The sequence below is a fragment of the Physella acuta genome, unplaced genomic scaffold (genome assembly GCF_028476545.2).
Source record: "Physella acuta isolate Inbredline_101_S28 unplaced genomic scaffold, ASM2847654v3 ptg001225l, whole genome shotgun sequence".
Lineage (NCBI taxonomy): Eukaryota > Metazoa > Mollusca > Gastropoda > Physidae > Physella > Physella acuta.
Window position 1 is genome coordinate 62,352 of NW_026732742.1, and position 24,141 is coordinate 86,492.

Here is a 24,141-nt window from a genome sequence, read left to right on the forward strand (position 1 = left end):
AAATATATTTTTAGCAAAAACATCTTAGCAAAGACACTGTCGTTATAGCAACTTAATAGATATATTTTATATTTTAAGGTTGATTTCAATCAATTCAAAAGCTACCTTTGAACTTACCAATCTGCAGTTAGGTAATGTAATAATTAATATATTTATTGTAAAATTGGGTTTTTATTAGCCACGTAATCTCCAGATATTTCCCGTTACGTGGCATTATCTGATAACAGAAACTATGTATTCCCTTTTCAAACAACTATCGGAATTTTATAGAATATCGTTACATATCATTTATAGCCTACACTCTTTTAAGATTGCACAATGAAATAACTTAAAAATTCAAATAAACATAAGATTGAGTGCAGTGCCTTCGCTAGGTCGGGTGTCACCCCCCACCCCCTTAAATCAAAGGAAAAAACCATAGGATATTATATATATATATATATATATATATATATATATATATATATATATATATATATATATATATATATATATATATATATATGTAATTGGTTTCACGTCACCTTTTACCACTTTAACAAAGGAATGAATGTGTGCCTAGAATTATGCCAAATGGAGTGAGTTTGTGTACACAGTATTTTAATCCAACTATTTTTCAAGTGGTAAAAAGCAATGTTTTTATAGCACATTACTAGATGTGTTGCCACATACTTTTTAACTCTGATTAATCGTTCATTGAACTTGCAAAAAGCATGTCTCTTCCATATATTTTACAAATTGTTGTCTCGGTGTCCCCCCCCCCCCCACCCCCAATACGGTGTCACCCGGTGCGGCCCCCGCCTCGCGACGCCTCTGGTTGAGTGTTCTTGTGAGGTTTCTTTATTATGGAAATGTGTCAGAGGTGTCCAGATTTTCTTCCAGGCATCCCCCCTCCCCCCACGAACGAAATAGAATGTATAAAAATATATTGTATACTTTAAACAGTGTCCGCCCCCCGGAAATTTTAGTCCGCCCCCCCCCCCCCTCCCCGAAAATTCCAAGTGCCCCCCTGGAGAAAAAAGTCTGGAAGTAACACTGGAGGTGTCTGCTGTGCCACTAACCACCACATCCTTAAACTGTTTTTTTTTTTCAGTAATAAAATACCACAATATTTTTTACAAAGCAGAACAACGAAAAGAATCCCAAAATATTTGAGTAAATAGCTTCTTAGTGCACTGCTACATTTGAAAATATCAGTGAGTCCACCTGGAATGTGTACACGTTTAACAAATCTTGGTTAGGGTGTACATTTTCCTTTATGTTATATTGTACTGTATAACCAAAAAAGATATACCCGTATTGTATAAGGCCTATGTTGGGTAAATTGGGTGTTGAACAGCAATTTTATAGGCCAATAACTTTAACAATTTTTCTCTGTTCGGATCTTTACAGCAATTATTTATAGTTAATATAGACTAATATTCAATATTTCGTTCTAAGAAAAATACACAACGGGAAAGTGCGCAAAAACAAACTTATATTGACACACTTTCATTTTGTCGCATTTCATGCGGAAAAATATTTTATTGGGCGGAAGTGTACATGTGGACATTGTTTGCTAACGTCTTTAAATTATCGATTTAATACAAAATTACGTTGCACTCCTTTAGTTCTCAATTTTCATCTGTGTATATTACCTTAGGACATTTCTCTTGTATCCATTATCAATCACGATTATTATACAATGACAACAACAATAAATATTGAAAATTGTTAAAAGTTCATTAATATTTGTGTTGTATACATAGGCCTTTATATATTTTCTTAAAATATTATATTTGTGTGGGCAAGACATAAAATAATGAAAGTTTTCGTATTTGAAAATTTTATTGACAAATCGAGTTGTTCTTGTGTGAAAAGGGCAACAAAAAAAACTAGAAACTCGACTCAATTTAAAAACAATAAGTTCAATTAGAAAATATTTCAAGTTATTTGAAATCTTCTTTTATTTTGGTCGTGGGGGGGGGGGATCTTTTATGATTTTTTTCCAATCAAATTTTTAATCAATCATCGATCCAGCATCGATCACAACACCTGAATCGTCCACATTAGTTTCACCAGTGAGTGAACAGCACGGTCTAGGGGACGAGGGGGGAGACATCTCACACGTAGATCCCAAGCCGTTGTTTTCTGTCTCATGGACAGTTTCACCAGCAACAGAATAGGCCGGAGTTATCGAACTTGGCATAACGTCGCCCAGTTTACATTGAGTCGAGCTGTCTTGAAGACTTGACGCGACTTGCTTCTCTGAACGATCAACATTTTTTACCGTATTCAACCCTTGATTAACTGTGTTAAATTTTGTGATCAGCCGGTGTTTTTCATTGTTTCTAACGTCTGTGTTATCTTCTTGATTTAAAAATAAACATTTTAAATCTTCCCAGGTGCAGTAGGTTTTTTTCAGGTGATTCCCCGAAAGAGTTAGGAAAAAATCACTTACTTTTCTCTGCTTTTTATCTGGTCCATTAAAATGTGAAATAAGTTTACGTTTTCTGTCGTCTTTAGCTCTTAATTCTGATTTTATGTTGGAGAAATATTTTCTAAATTGTTCAATAGTTTGCCCAATGTACATTTTGTTGCATTTTTCACAATACAAGATGAAGACGACACTCTCCAGTTGGCATGCAGTGGCAGCATCCGGGTCTTCAGACAGGTGAGGCACCTGACGACAGGTTTGACAGGTGTCCTCACGGCACCGTTTTACTTTGATTTGAAACTCGTCCTGTTAACCAACATTAATGTTATATTTTTAAACATTTACTAATTACATTATTGAATAAACAATAATCAAAATTTTAGTATTCCCAGTACTTTTTTTCTTGTTCATACTGATTGAAAAAATAAAATTGTATTATTATTCATTTTTTTTGTAATACAGTAACTTCGAGTGAGATCTTACAGAACATAAATGAATTAAAATTTAAATGGCAATGTTTTTAACCAAGCTCGTGTATGGTATATATGTCGCAAGTGTAAACACTGTGAGATATAGCAGCATTTATGTCCATTATGCTAATTAGTCTAAACAAATTACATATTATGCTTAGTGTCTAATTGAGAACAAAAGAAGTGATTACTGTTTTGTTAAAATACTGGTAGGAAGAAATTAATTTAGTTAATTCAGAAAAGTTAATTATACATATTTCTGAATCAGTAAGCTGTTTAAAATTCGGATTTGTCGGAAGAAATGTGATATTTCAAAAAATTGTTGATGGTTGTATTGTAAATACAACTAAGAAATACAAAACGAAAATGTTAATAACCTTATTTAGCCTAATCCAATCTTGCATGGTTGTATAGCTGTAAGCAAATTATTGAAGAAATGAATATATATATATATATATATATATATATATATATATATAATATATATATATATATATATATATATATATATATATATATATATATATATATATAATATATAATATATATATATATATATATATATATATATATATATATATATATATATATATATATATATATATATATACATATACATATTTATACACAAAACAATATTAGACACATTACAATGTTGTGTTCATCTTCCATTCCATTTTTAAACTTTTTACTTTTATATTTTTCATAGAACTTATAATCTTGACAAAGTATATTTAATGATGTTTGAATTGTACTTTTGTTTATTTCCAAAATATTTTCGATTGTTTGTTTTGTTTGAAATCTATCTGTGTTTTATTAGAGACAAATTTTGGTTGTTTTGGTATAAAGACTTGCTTTATATTTTAATACTTTTAGTTTTACACTTGCAAGTTTTGAGGACGTGCTGTGAACAAATTAAAAGAAAATCCACTTGACTTTTGACTCCCCTTGGCCTAAAATGTGCTACATGACATCGTCATGGACGTACCCAGGGATTAGACACACCCCGACCCCTGTTGTCACGTGGTACACGTGGATAACTCACTTAAAATGGAATAAGACAAATACGCAGAGTTTCTTCCAGGCATCTCTTCGAGGAGGGGGGGGGGGGGGGCGAAGAAAGTCTACCGCCCCCACCCCCCGAACGAGATGGAATTTATACAGTAAATATACACTTTTACTAGTGTCCGCCCCCCCCCCCCCATGAAATATCAAGTGCTCCCCCCCCCCCCCCCCCGGAGAAAAAAGTCTGGAAGAAACACTGCACATACGGTATCAAAAGGTAGTAAACTTGATAGGCTTGCTTCGTGCTTACAGATTATGTTAATTTAAAAACTGAGCGGGGGATGTGTTTAAAAAGAAACCATTGCATACAGCCTTGAATTTAAATGAGTATTTCTTTAGTCATCAATTGCCTCGCTATTTGGGTTTGCCTTGATAAACGTGAAGTTTTGTGTAACATATACCGTAGTGTTACCATCCGAAGGGAAATAACCCGTATATGATTTGGTTGCGGGCCCTTTGGATCCGCAATTTGTTAATGTTATGTTGTGGGCAATTTTGACTCGTTTTTCTCATGTCAAGTGACCTCTCGGAGGTATGGGTTGCGTAGTTGTTTTTTTTTTTTTTTTTACTTGTACAACGGCAGTAGAACTTAAGGCGTCATGGGATCAATACCCAATGTTTCTAGTGAAACATCAGTAAATAAGAGAGATAGGCAGGGCCCAATCAAGGTAAGGGAAATTTTTATAGCGTAATTTGTGAGTATTTGAGTAGTCTGTTGAAAAAAAAATATTGCTGAGAAATGCTTATCTTTATACGTAATTTTTTTTAAAAATACTGTGAGATAACAGCGGAATACTACAGTATAATTGAATATTTATTAGTGCTGTAAGTAATGCTGTGTTGTTATTTAATTAATGTATTGTGACAGTCTTAATTACATAAAAATTTAAACTGACATGGTTAACTTTTACATGCTTCCTAGTGCCGCATATTGCGGGCTATAAATTTTATGACTCGATGTGTACAAAATGATCTGGCCGTGTAAATCCACTTTGACACATCCTTGTCACATTGTGATTGTGGGCCTGATGCGTATAAGCTACAAAGTCTATTCGGGTAGGCCCTAGTTGTAATATGTTATAATTTTTTTTAATACTGGCAAGTGCCTAACGTATTGTTTACTTATTTAGGACAATGCTACCTACATGTCCTGTTGGTTGTTGGTGGTCTACATCAGTCATCGTATACCTGTACATAAACCTGTGTAACACTGCCGCATGTTTACTGTGTTAAGATCAAAGTTTACACGCAACATCTGTGTTTGTGTTGTCTCATATGGTCCGCCAATAAAAGCACTAAACCTCTATGGGTGAACTCCACAACAGTTCCCCACTAAGGCAGTGTTACGTTGGTTTTTGTTTCATTTTTTCGTTATTTACCTTGATTTTTGTGTGCTTCAAAGCAACTATATTTACTTAATATGCCTTCATTTATTGATCTAGCTTAACATAAAGTACATTAATCAATTTTCATTACATGTTTAAAAAAAAAATACAAAATGGTGTGAAATAACCTTTGAAATGTAGACAAATAGAAACAAAAAATTAAATGTTGTGTGAAGTTCCCATTACTTACACCCCAAACTACTTTTGTTGACGTATTAAAATTTGTTTTATAAAAAAAATACAAATGTTAACTTAAAGTTTACTTCACGTATATCTCATTAACGAAAAAAAACTACTTACGGCTTTAGTCTGTCTTAAAGATTATAACTAAAAATTAAAATTTGAACTAAAAATCAAAAGTTATGTTAATTATATTTACGCTACCAACAAATAATAAGTGCATACAATTTAGTTTTGTATACAACTGTCCTATGTTGTTCTCTGCACTCCTACACGTATGTTCACATACAATAAATTACCACGGCATCTGTATGTTATCTAATCAGTACTAAGGTTCGCTCTTGCTAATAATAGACATGAGGCCTAACAGCTACAAGATAAAAACAAAAATTGTAATTTTACTACACACTTCTACAAAACTAACAACTATTTAGGTTACTGGTGTTGTCTTATTAAAATGGAAATGTTTTGTTGTTAGAACGTATGAAATAACAGACAATACTCACTCAGTGAACTGTTGCAGACAAAAAAATATATTTGTTACAGACACAAGAAATGTAGGCCTATCTGTTGCCGACAGCAAACTTCATATACACCGCGGGCAGCATCGTCATTGGGTTTCAACATATAAACAAAAATAACTTATGTAGCAGTCTTTTTTGTTTCTTTCCCAGGGGCGTAGGAGGGCAGTTTGCGGAGGGTGACCACACCCAACTTCTCCCCCCCCCCCCCCCTCCCCACACAAAAAAAAAACATGTTGACTCGTGTTGTTACAGATCTTGGAGAACTTACTGACAATTAAGGTGTTTTAAATTTTTATAAGCAATATTGAATATGTATTGGCCCTAAAAAATTATGTTAACGGCAGAGTTTGAAATTGAGCATTCTATAGAATACCTAGGAAATGTGCGTAATGCCCAAAATGTATGAAACACATCATTTTTTCATCATACTTCATACATCTCCTAGTTCTTCTATAGAATGCCCAATAACAGACAAGTGAGTGTAGAATATGATTTCTCGCCTGAAAATTCCGCTATCTTTGTTAGAGTTATGGTTTGGGTTTGGGTTTAGATTAAGGTTAGGTCAGGGTTTGAGACCATTGCTTCCCCTTCACAATCCTCCAGGATTGATTAGGCCGTCCTACTCTTCTTTTACCCTTGGGGTTTCAGTCCACTGCTTGTCTCGCGATGGGGACGCCGTCTCAGTGCTTGTCCAATCTATCCCCGTCGGCGGTCTCTTAAACCCTTTTAAATTATTTTATTTATGTGCTTGTAAAAAATAGTGTAACCTATCGTAAAATAAAATGGTAAGCTACTTTTAGTATAATGTCAGTGTTGGATGAAATGTTTGCGTGTCTTCCTTGCCGAGCCGAGCTACAGATAATACGATTATAATGTTTGTATGATCACAGCGCTGGTCAAATCATTATGTGTCAACTTTAAATGTATTTTGTTTTGCCTTTCTCTAACCATTAAAAAACGGGTTGTAATCTAAGGTGTCTTGCGGCGGCGAGTAAAACTTACCGGTTGCACTATTTACCCAGTAGCCATCGGTACCCGTTTCACGTGAACTATAGGCCTATATATTTAAAATGTACTTTTTGAGAAAAATAATTTATGAAATAGTTATTGGACAAAACGCAATGTGCTTTACTACACGGTGAACGATATAAGCACAAAGCAAAGAAATAACTAATTAGCTAAAACTCCGATACATTTAACATAGTCATAACACAGGAACACACTTATTAAGTGACTTAAATGATTCCGTTAAAAATCTGGCTATTCAATGGTCATTATGTTGTTTTTAAGTAATCTTTTATATATATAATTCTCTTCTGGGAGCCGTTAGAAAACAAGCTGAAAGCGCCTCCTTGCAGTCCCCTCTCTTTCTCTCTATCACTATCACTACCACCCCCACCCCACCCCACCCCCACATTGTCTGGTGAGCTGTGGTCACGCTGTTTACATTTTACAATCATAGAGACGGGTTTGGTGACGGCTATTAGGGGCAGATAATTTAGTTTGAAACGATTTTAAACTTAGAGGAGGTAACTAAGAGGAGGCTGCTTTCACGTGGGGGGGGGGGGGGGGGGGGAGGGGATTTTAGTGTTTTTAAGCAAATATTTTCAGTGGCAGCATTGGTACTGTCGAATTCACAAATTATAAATTACTGAAAAGTAGAAAAAAAAACAACTAAATAGCGGCGTATGATACGCAGCGGGTCGGCTCGTTTGTATTAGTTTGACTGATAAAATTGTATATATTTCATAGCGTACGTCTTGATGAGTAGATCTATAGATCTAGATCTAAATCAAATTTGAATGAAGTAGGCCTACTTCCGTTCTTTATAGTCTAAAATCAGAAGATTCAAATATAAAAAAAAAAATAGAAAAATAAGTTAGACTTGGGGTGTCTCGATCCCGCACCACCTGCGTAATATTAAGTACACTATCATCTCAGCTATTTAGGCACCATAATAGTGGAGAATGAAAGACATATTAAATAAACCGGGAGCGATCTCCCCTAAACTTTCTCGAATATTCTAATATAACACTACGGGGGAGGGCAACTCGGGATATAGACTTCTAGACATGATTTTTAATCCATTTTAAGTACTCAAATTTTTAAAAATAGAATATAATCTCGTAGAAAAAAGAAATGCACACCAAGTGAACGCTAAATAAAAATGTGTATAATAGTGCGCAATATTATTATTACTTTATAAATTTACATACGCTTTTTGAGAAATCGGAAATAGCGTCAATAAGTACTTCCGGTCAACGGAAATTACTAAAAATTTGAAAGAAGGTAGAAAATTAGATCGTTTACTTACATATCAAATTTCATTTATCTATCTGAAACAGTACTCAAGCTATACGCTTTTGAAAAATTTAAAGTAGAAAAAGTACCACTTCCGGTTATCGGAAATCGCCCAAAAGTGGATACGGATCTACGATTTTGATAAAATACTTATATATGAAATTTCATCAACCTAGCTGTAACGGTACTCAAGTTATCGTGTTTACACACGGACACACACACACACACACACAGACATACGGACAAGATTGCAAAATTATGTTTTTCCGTATCAGTGAGATGTAAAACGTCGAGATTTGCAAAAAATCTCGATTTTTTTTTTGCACGATTACAAGACTTTCTCTATACTTCGTATATACGAGAAAGTAAAAAGGTAAACTTACGCGAAAATGCCTATTCTTTCAAATTAATTTTTTATCCCAAATTAGCAAGTTCCATAGTTAAACAAACAAAGATTTCTATAAAATATATTTACACCGGTGTTCGATAATGGAATATTCTTTAAAGGTTACTGGTAGTTAACTAAATACTTAGTAAATACATACTTGGCTGACTAATGTCAATGCTAACCCTGTCCCTAACCCTAGCTCCGGTCCTACCATACGCCTGACCCTAATTTCTAACCATAAAATTAGTCGAGATTACAATACTACTAACAACCCAACACCCCTTTTTTGAAGAAGATTCCATTATCGGACACCGGTATCTATAAATCATCCGAGTCTAAATCTAGATCTTAACGACTTACTTCTACGTCTAGTTTTTGCGTAGATTTAGATCTAGTCTAGATCTAGAATCCAAATAGATAAAATAAATTTTATAAGTTTAGGCCGGAAAAATTGTATTGTATACATTTCATAGCGTACGTTGATCTAGATCTAAATCGAATTTGAATGAAATAGTGCATTTCTTTTTATTCTAAACTCGGCAGATGACGTCATTAGTTATTGTATAAACATTAATGACGACATTGTATCATGGGTTCTTTTTCACAACTATAAACGCTTTTCCTGTTGCATAATTAAAACTGTTTTTCTACATTCGAATATGCCTTTATTTTTTGTTTTTCTTCTTTAAATAAAATGTTGGGTATACATTTAAAACATCTACCATATTATTTTCAACCAGGGGGTCGGCGTGGTCGAATCGGTAAAGCTCATGGTTGCTGCCTTGTAGTTTGTTCTTGGTTGGACAAAGGCTATGGAAGCAAATCCAAAAAGAAAAGCAGGATTAATTGTGTTGGAGGCGTGGTCGAGTCGGCAAAAAGGTCATGGTTGATAAATTTGAACATAGTCTCGAGTTCAAACGCACTGGCAGATAAATCTCGATTATGGGTCTCTTCTCGAATATTAGTAAAGGTATAAAATAGGTACTAAAGTACTAAAGTGACCCACGCTTTTCTTTATAGTGATTTAAATAGTAGTGTATAATTTATTTTCTACTTTTTAGTGCATTAGTACATAAAAGCTTGTTATTAAAACATTTTTTTATGAATTTGTTTTAAAAAATTGAGTATTTAAAATGGATTAAAAATCATGTCTAGAAGTCTATATCCCGAGTTGCCATCCCCCGTAGTGTTATATTAGAATATTCGAGAAAATTTAGGGGAGATCACTCCCGGTTTATTTATAATTGTAGCGCCATAGCGGCGACTACTGGTAATCACGGACCATCATCTGCAGTTCCAAAACCCCACGTCCACCCCCAAAATATAATGAATCGGATTGCCCCAAGTTCTTGGAGGGTTCTTAATCTTATGCAGAACAATAACGTGGAAAGAAATATGAGTATTACGTTTGTTTTCAGTTTTAGGAACATCGTATTGCATCGAGTTGTAAAGTTGGTGGGTGGACAGACAGACAGACAGACAGACAGACAGACAGACAGACAGACAGACAGACAGACAGACAGACAGACAGACAGACAGACAGACAGACAGACAGACAGACAGACAGACAGACAGACAGACAGACAGACAGACAGACAGACAGACAGACAGACAGACAGACAGACAGACAGACAGACAGACAGACAGACAGACAGACAGACAGACAGACAGACAGACAGACAGACAGACAGACAGACAGACAGACAGACAGACAGACAGACAGACAGACAGACAGACACACAGACAGACAGACAGACAGACAGACAGACAGACACACACACAGACAGACAGACAGACAGACAGACAGACAGACAGACAGACAGACAGACAGACAGACAGACAGACAGACAGACAGACAGGCAGACAGACAGACAGACAGACAGACAGACAGACAGACAGACAGACAGACAGACAGATAGACAGACAGACAGACAGACAGACAGACAGACAGACAGACAGACAGACAGACAGACAGACAGACAGACAGACAGACAGACAGACAGACAGACAGACAGACAGACAGACAGACAGACAGACAGACAGACAGACAGAGGGTTAGAGTTAGGGTTAGGGTTAGGGTTAGGTTTGGGTTTGGGTTTGGTTTAGGGTTAATTATACGGATGAACTTTGAAGTTAGATTAATGTTCAGGATTCTTGTTCTTGTTGTAGGGGGTGGGAAATTTACAGTGGTTAATTTCTCTGCGGGTAATTTCCAGGTTGGGGGGGGGGGGGGGAATGTCTGGGGGTAACTGACGGGTGGAGGTTACTTCACAGTCATAAAAATGGATAAATAAATACATATAATGACATACACAACAAATATTAAGAGTTTTAAAATGTTTATTAATAACTACGATTAATTGAATAGGCCAATATATATTTTGTTAACATGTATAATGAGAAGAAATATCATAATGTGTTAGTAAAATATCAGAAATATAAAATGATTATATAAAAATGATAAAATAATGTAAGTTTTAGTAATTTAAATGTGATAAAAATACATCACAATAAATCGTGTTGTCTCTATTAGAATTGGCAACTAAAACTAGTAACCCGACACCATTTAAAATCAGTAAGTTCAACTAAGATATAGGTCTACATTTGACGATATTTGAAATCGTCATTGATTATTAGTATGACTGGAGGTGGGGGTGGGGGTGCAATTTATTTAATAAAAGTTCAAGTTTTTAATCAACGATTCATCCAGTAATTTAATTTGCTTTATAAACATCAGGGGCAGTGGCTATTTAATATCTTCCATTCAAATTTTTAATCAATCATCGATCCAGCATCGATCACAACGCCTGAATCGTCCACATTATTTTCACCAGTCAGTGAGCAGCACGGTTCCGGGGACGAGGGGGGAGACATCTCACACGTAGATCCCAACCCGTTCTCTTCTATTGTCTCATGGACAGTTTCACCAGCAATAGAATAGGCCGGAGTTATCAAACTTGGCATAAAGTCGCTCAGTTTACATTGAGTCGAGCTGTCTTGAAGACTTGCTACAACTTGCTTCTCTGAACGATCAACATTTTTTACTTTATTCAACCCTTGTTTAACTGTGTTAAATTTTGTGATCAGCCGGTGTTTTTCATTGTTTCTAACGTCTGTGTTATCTTCTTGATTTAAAAATAAACATTTTAAATCTTCCTCGGTGCAGTAGGTTTCTTTCAGGGGATTCCCCGAAAGAGTTGGGAAAAACTCCGTTACTTTTCTCTGCTTGTTATATGGTCCACTAAAATGTGAAATAAGTTTACGTTTTCTGTTATCTTTAGCTCTTATTTTTGATTTTATGTTGGAGAAATATTTTCTATATTGTTCAATAGTTTGCCCAATGTACATTTTGTTGCATTTTTCACAATACAAGATGAAGACGACACCCTCAAGCTGGCATGCAACGGCAGCATCCGGGTCTTCAGACAGGTGAGGCACCTGACGGCACGTTTCACAGTTTTCCTCACTGCATCGCTTAACATTAACTTTAAACTCGTCCTGTTGAGTATAGTTTACAGTGGTTATATAAAGTAACTAATTAAATTAATAAATAAACAATTACCGAAATTATAATGTTCCTGGCATTTTTATCTTGTTCATGCTGATAGTAATGTGTTATTTTAATAAAGTACCGACCATAAAATAAATGGCAATATTTTAAAAGCAAGGTTGGTTAACAAACCAAACAAAATTATCAAGAAACTCACAAGACATTCTGTTCCACTACATCAGAGAATCAGCACTATATGTAGAATTGTAAAATAGGTACTTGTGTAGAAAAAAATGTTATTTTTTCCCCAAATGTTATACACAAATTTATTGAAAGCCGATAATTAATGTATTTATATATTCTTTTGTACAAACACCCATTTGATTATTTAAGTCCAGAACAAATATTTTATTTACATACGCAATTAAAAACTATAGTGATGTTACTTTAACCGAATAGGAATTTTTCAAAACGAAATGAACTTTTGAAGTTTAACGAGGAAAAGTATACACAATAAAATGACGTCATTGATTCTAGAGCAAAAATAGAATTTAAAATATAATGCCGAAAACAATACACGATAATAATGACGTCTACGATACTTGGTAATAAACACATAAACATACCGACTAATTTATGTGTCTAATCTTAAAAGTGGTCTTCATGCAAAACTCCTTTCCAAATACTTTTTTGATTTGTAATGTAGGTGGATGGGTTAAAAAAACATGATTTCAGTGTTAAATGTTCTTGTTTTGATATTCCCTCATAGAAAATACACAGTGGAAAATCACAACACACGCGTGTTTCTAATCTATTATTAGCAGTTTGACGTTAGCTTTAATAATTTCTTCATTTCTTAAAAGCAATTGATTTTTTTAAAGACAAAAACATCTAAGCTTAGTTGCGCCTTATTTTTAGAGGTGTATGATAAAGTTGCCTTTCGGAACTTGGTGGGACACGTGGCAGGTGTAGTAGAGTTCATCTGTTTCTGTGACCTCAGCATACGAAGGAATAGTGTGGTCAGACCTATGCTCACCCGAAATCGGTGTTTTTAAAAGACAAAAAAACATATTGTCTGAGGCGTAACGTATATTAAATGTGGGGTTCTGGCTTTTTGTGACGATATGTGACCGTGGGGGGGGGGGGGGGGGGGGAGATAAAAATCGTCAAACATACATGACGTCATTTATGGATGACCTGCAAAACTCAGTTATCCAAGTTATCACCACGTTTGTTTATGATTAATTTTTTGTTGTGTTTGTGCAGTTGTTGTTCATAGTCGTTACCTATTGAGAGTAGTATTTAGACCCGCTTTGTTCTGTTTGTTTTTATACCAAGAATAATAGTTTTCTGCTTTCTTTTGATTATTTGACACATTTTTAAATTTTAAAAAACTTCCACCGCTAATGTTGCAGATCCGAATATTTTTCACCATAGTTCAAATTTCATTATCGACATCCCAGATTCAATCTTCAAATAATCACCGTTTGATCTAAATATCTCGAAGTGCATACCTTCTCTTTCTGTCGCGAAAGAACACAAACGACACAATAACATTTTTATGAGTCTGAAATTTCTAACAATCATGAGAGGTTCGACATTCTGTGTAATTTCTAAGATAACTCTCGCACGTTAATTTATAAATTTTATCACGTATCACTCTCCTCTCCCACCTAACTTAACACCCACATCGAATTAATGTTCATTTTAATACCCTTAACTATTTCGTTTGAGATCATTTGTTCATGGTATTATTTGCACTGATATCTTTTGTCTGAGATAATTTGTCCTGAGATAATTTTCATATATATATATATATATATATATATATATATATATATATATATATATATATATATATATATATATATATATATATAAAATTTAGTTATGAATGTTACTTACCTTATGGAGCTGAATCCAATTTTGCATTGTATTTATATCCCTAAGGAAACAGTGTAAGAATTATTACCGTCTATATGGAGGCGCTATATATATATATATGAAAGAGAGTGAAGTTTTGCCATAGGAACTGGTTGTTATGGTATGCAAGCTAGGTAGTTCGGACTAGGGAGAATGTGAAAGATACTTCGTGTAATGTCGATAGTTTTATGTTTATACGAGAATAGAAGTTGAATAATTATTGACCAAGAAAATAATAGGCATTGTGTAAAGTGATTATCGCCTGTATCGTGGTGATGGGAATGCAGATTGTAGTGGTACGCTTTAAATGGTAGTAGATCACGTGATCAAACACGACACTCTCACAGCAGCCCTAACAGTCATGTATAAATGTGTCATCTAGTTCATAAGGTCTTAGTGCTAAATTTCTCTTTTGCACATTTTTCGTTGTGTTTTTTCTGGTTGCGCATTTTTCTGTTTCTGTTTGCGCTTTTTTCCGTTTGCGCTTTTTTCTGTTTGCGCTTTTTTTCTGTGTGCGCTTTTTTCTATTTGCGCTTTTTTCCGTTTGCGCTTTTTTCTGTTTGCGCTTTATTTCGTTTGCGCTTTTTTCTCTTTGCGCTTTTTTCTGTTTGCGCTTTTTTCTCTTTGCGCTTTTTTCTGTGTGCGCTTTTTTCTCTTTGCGCTTTTTTCCGTGTGCGCTTTTTTCTCTTTGCGCTTTTTTCCCGTTTGCGCTTTTTTCTCTTTGCGCTTTTTTCTGTTTGCGCTTTTTTCTGTTTGCGCTTTTTTCTCTTTGCGCTTTTTTCTGTGTGCGCTTTTTTCTCTTTGCGCTTTTTCCGTGTGCGCTTTTTTCCGTTGCGCTTTTTGTTTTGCGCTTTTTTCCGTTGCGGTTCTTTCTGGGAACCGTTTATAAATATATTGATTCGCAAGGAGAAAATTTCTCAAATGGTGGGGACTAACGACGCTGTGATGCGTAGGTCAGATGAATTTAATTATATAGCGTTCCCTGCGCAGTGGCGTAGGCAAAGTGGTGCGGGAAGAGGGTGTGGCGGTGTGTTACTGGTCTTAAGGACATTGCTAACAATTTCAATGTTTTAATTAACATAAAAGCACACCAAATAGTCTATAAACCATGTAATTAATATGGAATATTTTTAAAATATCTATCGGTTGGTCGATCGATCGATCCGTCCCTCCCTCGATCTCTCTCTCTGTATATATATATATATATATATATATATATATATATATATATATATATATATATATATATATATATATATATTTATATATATATATGTATATATATATATATATATATATATATATAAAGAGAGAGAGAGAGAGATAGAAAGAGAGAGAGAGAGAGAGAGAGAGAGCTCTAAATCAAATATGAATGAAATAGTTCGTTTCTTATAATCTAAAATTGGAAGATGACACCATTAGTTTTGTGTTCTTTCCGTAATTCAAACATGAGATATGTGACGTCATTGTTTTTAACGTTCTTGTGACAACAATAAATACTTTTTCGGCTGCTTAGTGAAAAATGTTTTACTACATTCGAATATTCCTTTATTTTTATTTAACTTCTTTAAATAAAATTTAGTTTATACATTTAAAACATCCACCATTATTAATTTAAACAAATGTCCATATCTTTAAGCTCTCCATAATAAATATATCGCTGAACATACTGATCACATAGCCTCAAAAATGTTCCGGACAGAGAGAGTAAGAGAGATAGAGAGAGAGAGAGAGAGAGAGAGAGAGAGAACTGCGCACATGGACTTTTATATATTAGAACTACTAAAAGTTTTGGTTATTTAATCGGTACCAAAGTACGCGTCATACTAAAAATAGACATAAGGTAAAAAAAGATACTAGATAAAACAAATAATGGTATTTTATTTTATTACAAACATCAAGTTTATAGAATAATGTCGACTAATTGTGTGGTCTATTTAAAATGTTGAATTGTGGTATGAAAATAAGAAATAAAAAACAAACTTACATAGTTGAATGCTGCAGACAATTGGGATACGTCTGATTCGCAACGAGAAAATTTCTCAAATGGTGGGGACTAACGACGCTGTGATGCGTAGGTCAGATGAATTTAATTATATAGCGTTCCCTGCGCAGTGGCGTAGGCAAAGTGGTGCGGGAAGAGGGTGTGGCGGTGTGTTACTGGTCTTAAAGACATTGCTAACAATTTCAATGTTTTGATTAACATAAAACCACACCAAATAGTCTCTAAACCATGTAATTAATATGGAATATTTTTAAAATATCTATCGGTTGGTCGATCGATCGATCCGTCCCTCCCTCGATCTCTCTCTCTGTATATATATATATATATATATATATATATATATATATATAGAGAGAGAGAGAGAGAGAGAGAGAGAGAGATAGATCTAAATCAAATATGAATGAAATAGTTCGTTTCTTATAATCTAAAATTGGAAGATGACACCATTAGTTTTGTGTTCTTTCCGTAATTCAAACATGAGATATGTGACGTCATTGTTTTTAACGTTCTTGTGACAACAATAAATACTTTTCCGGCTGCTTAGTGAAAAATGTTTTACTACATTCGAATATTCCTTTATTTTTATTTAACTTCTTTAAATAAAATTTAGTTTATACTTTTAAAACATCCACCATTATTAATTTAAACAAATGTCCATATCTTTAAGCTCTCCATAATAAATACATCGCTGAACATACTGATCACATAGCCTCAAAAATGTTCCGGACAGAGAGAGTAAGGGAGAGAGAGAGAGAGAGAACTGCACACATGGGCTTTTATATATTAGAACTACTAAAAGTTTTGGTTATTTAATCGGTACCAAAGTACGCGTCATACTAAAAATAGACATAAGGTAAAAAAAGATACTAGATAAAACAAATAATGGTATTTTATTTTATTACAAACATCAAGTTTATAGAATAATGTCGACTAATTGTGTGGTCTATTTAAAATGTTGAATTGTGGTATGAAAATAAGAAATAAAAAACAAACTTACATAGTTGAATGCTGCAGACAATTGGGATACGTCTGATTCGCAAGGAGAAAATTTCTCAAATGGTGGGGACTAACGACGCTGTAAAGCGTAGGTCAGATGAATTTAATTATATAGCGTTCCCTGCGCAGTGGCGTAGGCAAAGTGGTGCGGGAAGAGGGTGTGGCGGTGTGTTACTGGTCTTAAAGACATTGCTAACAATTTCAATGTTTTGATTAACATAAAACCACACCAAATAATCTTTAAACCATGTAATTAATATGGAATATTTTAAAAATATCTATCGGTTGGTCGATCGATCGATCCGTCCCTCCCTCGATCTCTCTCTCTCTCTCTGTATGTATATATATATATATATACATATACACATATATATATATATATATATATATATATATATATATATATATATATATATATATATATATATATATTTATTTATTTATTTATATACATTTTAAATATTGTAAATAAATATGTATATATTTATCTATGTAGGCCTACATATATATGCCCATCTATAGATTTTTTTTCGGGTTGGGAGGAGTGACACCCGACCTAGCGACGTCATTGTGTGATGCGGGTTAACACCTTTCTGCAATAATCTTTGGGGAGTTGATGAAAATACTCCCGAGAAAGTTTCTGCGTAATAAAAAGTAAAAAAGTTTCTTATGGTCGGTGCCCGGGAGGGTGCGATCTTTATGCCAATACACTGCTTTGCGCCCAGAGTTCAAGAGCGGCTATTTTAGCAATTGGTATCAGTTAATTGGGCGTCATTGCATATCGTGTAAGGGATGCTACTATCTTTAGCTGTAAAGCTGCAGCAGTCTCCGGCGCCCTGTCGATTGCGTGACCCAAGGCGCCCCGGGCTTCCCTATGATCCCCATGGCGCCTAAAAAGGGTATACACTATATCAAACCTGGCGCGTCCTCCCTCTATTTGGCTCCCCGGACATTTTAAAGATTTTTATTGAGTGCGGTACAATATCGATAATATGTAGTAGTAGTATAAAGGTTATAGTAAACGTTATTTGAAGGTTGGGGAAAGGCTTTGCTAAACAAGCATTTGTGTTGTCAAAAACTTAAACATTGAGTATCAATGTATTGCTGTTCAATGTCTAATGTAAGGAGAATTCAATATTCCAAATTCTTCTTAATGAATTCATATTTCCACTTGAATTGTGTTTATAAGAAATTGTTTAGTTGATATTCGTTGGAATATGAAATTGAAACGGTTTAAGATAATTTAACTCAATGTTAAAAATAAAAAAACGGGAATTCCAGCGATTACATTAAAAATAATCGGGAAACTCAACATAAATACTAGGGCAGGGGTCGGCAACCTTTTGAGACGGAAGAGCCAAAAGATGCAATTTTCAAAATTTACCAGTTTTTAAAGAGCCACTAACATTTTTTTTTCAACATTTAGGATTTGGTGTATATATATCCTTCGTTTTCTTTGTTGTAATGCTGAAGCTATTCATGTTAATAGTTGCATTGCTTTCTAGATAATTTTTCAGATTTTTCCAAATCAAGTAATTTACCGCTCTCCGTGTCTTTAATTAAAAAAAAGTCATTTTTTTTTAAACATCCACTTCTCAAGCAAGGCATAGGTTGAGTTTTCCTTTCCTTGCAGTTTTACAATTAGCTCGATTATTTTCTTTGTGATATCCACCATGAAGTTGAATGTCTCAATTCGGGATGAACAGTTTAATAGGAAGTACATTGAAAATAGGAAGTACCTAAATATTCTAATAGAATAGCGAGTGTTTACTGTTTATGATTATATAATTCATTACCGAGTGTTGTAGAACAATATTTTTATGAGTTTTGAAAATATAATAAAATAATTATTAATATTTGTTAATAGTGCCGAAGAGCCGCATCTTGACATCAAAAGAGCCGCATGCGGCTCGCGAGCCGCAGGTTGCCGGCCCCTGTAATAGGGGAATAAAAGCAGCCTTTATTATTACTGTAGCGTCAATGCGGCGGCTACTGGTAATAACGGATAGGAAGATTGTTATTCATCTGTTTTAATTGCCCCCTCCCTACCCGCCTCAATCGTATCAATTTAATTACACTCTGATTTATGCTCTAATTCAGTGCGGAATCATGTACTAATTTAAGAAAACATTAATTAGTTCATTAAAAAATAATTAGTCATCCAATAAAAACACTACGGGGGAAGGTAACTCGGTATATAGACATGTTTTTTAACCAATTTCTAATTACTTAAACTTTTTAAATAAACCGGAAGTGATCTCCCATAAACTTTCTCGAATATTTTAAAATAATACTACGGGGGATGGCAACTCGTGATACAGATAATATTTTAAATCCATTTTTAATTACATAAACTTTTTAAAATAGAATAGAATCTCGCAGACAAAAAATTGCACACCAAGTGAAAGCCAAATAAAATGTGTATAATAGTGCGGAATATTATTAGTACTTTATAAATTCACATGCGTTTTTTTTTTAGAAATCGGGAATAGCGTAAATTACCACTTCCGGTCAACGGAAGCTACTCAAAATTTTATAGAAGGCAGAGAATTAGATCGTTTACATATATATGAGAAATTGTATTTATCTATCTCAATTAGTACTCAAGTTATAGGCAATTGAAAAATTGAAAGTAGGAAACGTTCCACTTTCGGTTATCGGAAATCGCTCAAAATCTAATACGGATCTACGATTTCGATATTATTTTTATATATAAAATTTCACCACCTTAGCTATAACGGTACTCAAGTTATCGTGTTTATAGACACACACACACACATATATATATATATATATATATATATATATATATATATATATATATATATATATATATACAGTCATACGGACAAGATTGCAAAACTCTGTTTTTCCAACTCATAAAACGTCGAGATTTGCAAAAATCTCAATTTTTTTTGCACGATAACAAGACTTTCTCTATGCTGCGTATATACGAGAAAGTAAAAAAGATTTGCGCACAAACTGAAATGCAAACCATTCGTGTATTATATTGCAACATTTTTGTAGGGCCTACTATATAAATTCGAATGCTTATTTTGCGAAAGTAGCGTTAAGTACTACTTCCGGTCATCGGAAATTACTCAAAATTCGACAGAAAACAGATATCTAGAGTTTTAACTTATAAGTGAAATTTCATCTATAAGAGACAGTACTCAAATTTTAGGCTTTTGAAAAATTGAAAGTAGTATAAATTCCAATTCCGGTTACTGGAAATCACTGACAAGTTAATACAGAACTACAACTTGTATCTAATAGTTATTTATGAAATTTTATAAATCTCGCTGTAACGCTACTCAAGTTATCGTGTCAAAGACACAAAGACACACACACACAGACAAGATTGCACAATTATGTTTTTCCGACTCAGGGACATCTAAAACAATACTTCCTCTAAACTCGGTATAAAAAGTAAAAATTGTATTATGGTTTATATCAGTGTTAGAAGTATGGTATTACATTGTATTCCCACAGTGTTTGTGTCGTGTTCATTTGGATTGTATAGAATTGTTTAGTGTGGGGATGTGTCGAATCGTGTTTAGATTTTGCTGTGTTGTGACTTTTTTTTGGTTGTTTTGTGTTTTTGTCATGTTATGTTGTGTTTGCCGTGGTTTTCCCTTATTTTAAAAAAAAAATTTTGCTGCGTTGAGATATTTTTTCTTCCGTTTTGAATTGCATTTTAGTCATACTGTGTCGTAATGCATATTAGTTTTGCTATATTGTGTGTTTTTTTCGTACTGCTTTTAAAGTGCAGTGTTGTGTAGTGTTGTGATTTTGTTTATTTCGTTTAACCTTATGTGCTTTTCTGATCAAGTAAGAAAAAATACTTATGTAATTGGCACACGATTTGTTACAATCTAAGAGGTTCGCGTCGTTGGGTCGTTAAAGCTCATGGATTCTAAACCAAGTGGTCCTGAGTTCGAACGGTCGGGCAGATGAGGCTCGTTAGCTGGGGACAGCAACTAATCATGGAGAGAAATCTCCTAAATCAAACAACTTGTACTTCGTATTTTCTTCTTGGATAGACAAAGGCTATAGAAAAAGAAAGAAAAGACGGATGTTAACATAAACGGCGCATAACATGTTCACGTATAATAGGCAAACATGTTTCTGTTGCAGCAAATCCCATCCGAAAATACAACAAAGAGCGAAGAAATACTGTTTGAACAATAAGCCTAAAATATAATTTTCAAAAATCGTAAAAAAATATTATTTTGTAGTTTGTTCTTGGTTGGTAAAGGCTATGAGAGCAAATCCAAAAAGAAAAAAAACGGCTGAAATATGAGTCAAAAGGCCATATGGCGCATAACAGGTTCACACGTAATACTTAATTATATTGGAATAAATCCACTCCAACCTTACACATAAGATTGAAGAAGGAAAAGTTAGAATCTATGATGTATTATTGAGCGGGGTCGAGGGTGGCATCTTCTTTTGTGAGTGGGCAGGAGAGTGACGTAGGATTGGATATAATTGGTGGTGTGGTGAATAAGACGTTGCTGGTAGCGTCGTCTTATAAACACTTCTCTCTTGTTTCATGGACACAGTTCGTAGATAATGTTCTCTGGCCGACTGTGATATTTATTTGTAGTGACTTGAGAGTTTAGATTACCGCATTTGTGGACACTGAACCTAGCAATGCCACTGAGTAAAGTTTCAACAAGAAACACACTATGCTGAGTTTATATTTGGCATATACACTCTAACAACAATAATATCTATTGTTGTTGTGGGTTAGTTTGATACAAGAACACGAGCAATAGTAGTAACTTTAAACTTTATTTACACTATCCACAATGAAATGATAAATCCATAGTATAAGAAAAACAACTGGTACAAGAACAATCAAGAAACAAAGTAACGTGGTGACATCCTACTACACATTCACAGGCAAGCACCCTCGCTACTCCTTTTATTCACAACTTTCTCTCTCCTTACGTCAGTGAACGATCTCACAAAAAAGCATGTAAATACATGACAAGTCTCTCACACTTACTTCCGTTGGCCAGGTACTCTACATTCACGCAACTCCATGTCAATTACAATATACATAATAATTCAGTCTGTTACATACACATACATATTTCAGTCATAATGATGAATTAAGTATGCACTAAATAAAAATCAACAAAAAAAATGTAATAAATACACTTGAAAATGTATGCTTTGATCTTTTATTGTCATTTTACTGCCTTCTAGTTCTTCAAACCTTCAACATCAACGCTAAATGTTAAATGACAATCAACAGTAAAACTTACTAAATAAAATAATATTTTTTTCTCCACTTTAATTGATAATCTGGGAAGAATAATATAAAAGAAGGTCTTTAATAACAATAATGAAGGTTCGATTTATCTATCTTTGTCAATGTCATTAGTATCCTTTGGGCTTGTTTCTTCATTTTTTTTATACATCTTTTGTTGCTTTTCTTAATTCTTTCCTAAAATGTCTTTTATGAATCAGTCTAATTATTCTTGAGCCACCAGCTACTAGTAGAGACAGGGGCGCCCCTGCAATAGGCACAAAGATTAAACCTATAGATACAGCTGTGGTTGTGTTAGTAGCTTTAGACCATCTGCTGTCGATTTTTCTTTCTCTTTCTAAATATAACAGACGAATGGTTAATACTTTTAAACTTGTAATCAGATCTTTCATTTCCTCTTTCCGATTTTCCTTTGTGACTTTCTCTAACAGGTGTCGACATTTCTCTTGTAATTCTACAATTTTTTCTTCACTGGGAATTTCTTTACAAGAATTTAGTTCATCCCCCAAGGCACGAAATTCTTGTTCTATTTCATTCTTATATCTATGTAATTTCGATTTCGATTCTAGTACCGATAAAGCGTTCTCAATACTATTTATTTCAGATTTAAGACAGCTAAGATAAGGATTACTGTTTTCATGTTCTTTCATTTGGTTTTTTATGTCTGTAAAGGTTTCTCTAAAATTTGATATCTGTATGTTAATTTCGTTATTGGTGTAATTTGTATTGCAAATGTCGCTTTTTAAATTAAAAAGATTTTTTTCCATGTTTATCTTTTCTTTTTGTCTTGCTGCCTGTTTTAAGAAATCCTTTAATTTTTCTTTTAAGTTTTGAAATCGTATCCTAAACGGATGCAAAAGCTGTTGTTCATTTATTTCGTAGAAAATGTATTTTTTGTCATCTTCATTTTCTATACGCTGTAACGTTTCTTCAATTTCCTCTTGAAAACTTTGTATATCAGTGTTATTGTCTATATGTGCCGCGAACTGTCGCGTTATCACTTGCAGTTGATTCTCAAAGGAAATATATTTACTCTGATAAAACGAGTTTAGAGTTGGTAGATTAGATTCTAAAATTAGTCTTCTTCTTCCTTTTTCTGCTCTTAAAAATCGTGAAAGGCAATCTGTATCCATTATACTTTTCGACACCGTGATGAGCTCCTGAAATTGCTTTTGTCTGCAGTCAGGGTTTTCATTTTCGAAAAGCAGACATTTGTAGTTGTTTTCTCTCAAAACCGTTTGTAGCTCCCCTTCTTGCTCCTGACACCAGGTTAAAAATGGTGTGCCTTTTTGTTTAAAGTCATCTCCTCCTGTAAATATTATAACGCAGCTTTGTGCTATCACGTCATTTCCAAATAAATGTTTAAATATATAAATTATCTCACGTTTTTCAGCAGTAAATCGGTCTGGATATTTTAAAACCAGAACAATTATTGTTTTACTTTTTTCTGGTACATTTTTTACAGCGTCGGCCATTTGTTGACATAGTCTGTTTTTAGATTGCTCTAAAGTGTCGTCGGTGTCCATTGCACCAGGTGTGTCAATGACACAAACATGTCACACACAAATGCCAACTCTATGATTCTGATATGCATTTAAGAACAGCACATAGATGGCAAGTAGGACAACGATACACTTGATACGTTTAAGTTTGCAGAGATTATGAACATTGAAGGGCAAATACACAGCTAATAAACGTTCAATAGAAATTAAGGCTA

General features: G+C 34.0%; 1 protein-coding gene across 2 annotated transcripts; it reads right to left on the bottom strand.

The window, feature by feature from the left end:
• Window positions 1-1,775: 1,775 nt before the first annotated feature.
• LOC131957253 (uncharacterized) lies at window positions 1,776-6,100 on the bottom strand. 2 transcript variants are annotated; one of them, XM_059321991.1, is made up of 3 exons: window positions 6,023-6,100; window positions 3,264-3,300; window positions 1,776-2,722 (listed from the first exon to the last, which is right to left on the bottom strand). In XM_059321991.1, the coding sequence occupies exons 2-3, from the start codon at window positions 3,288-3,290 to the stop codon at window positions 2,000-2,002; spliced, it is 750 nt and encodes a 249-aa protein (XP_059177974.1). In that variant the 5' UTR covers window positions 3,291-3,300; window positions 6,023-6,100; the 3' UTR covers window positions 1,776-1,999. The 2 variants fall into 2 exon arrangements, with proteins under 2 accessions (XP_059177974.1, XP_059177973.1); XM_059321990.1 differs by lacking the exon at window positions 6,023-6,100 and having other exon boundaries at window positions 1,777-2,722; window positions 3,264-3,309.
• Between the last annotated feature and the right edge of the window lie 18,041 nt (window positions 6,101-24,141).

Bases quoted from the DNA above. Each gene is read 5' to 3' on its own strand.
- LOC131957253 (XM_059321991.1), bottom strand. From the start codon at position 3,290: ATGCAAGATTGGATTAGGCTAAATAAG. The intron at 2,723-3,263 runs GTTATTAACATT...GTTGGTTAACAG, and splicing joins ATTGGATTAGGCTAAATAAG to GACGAGTTTCAAATCAAAGT.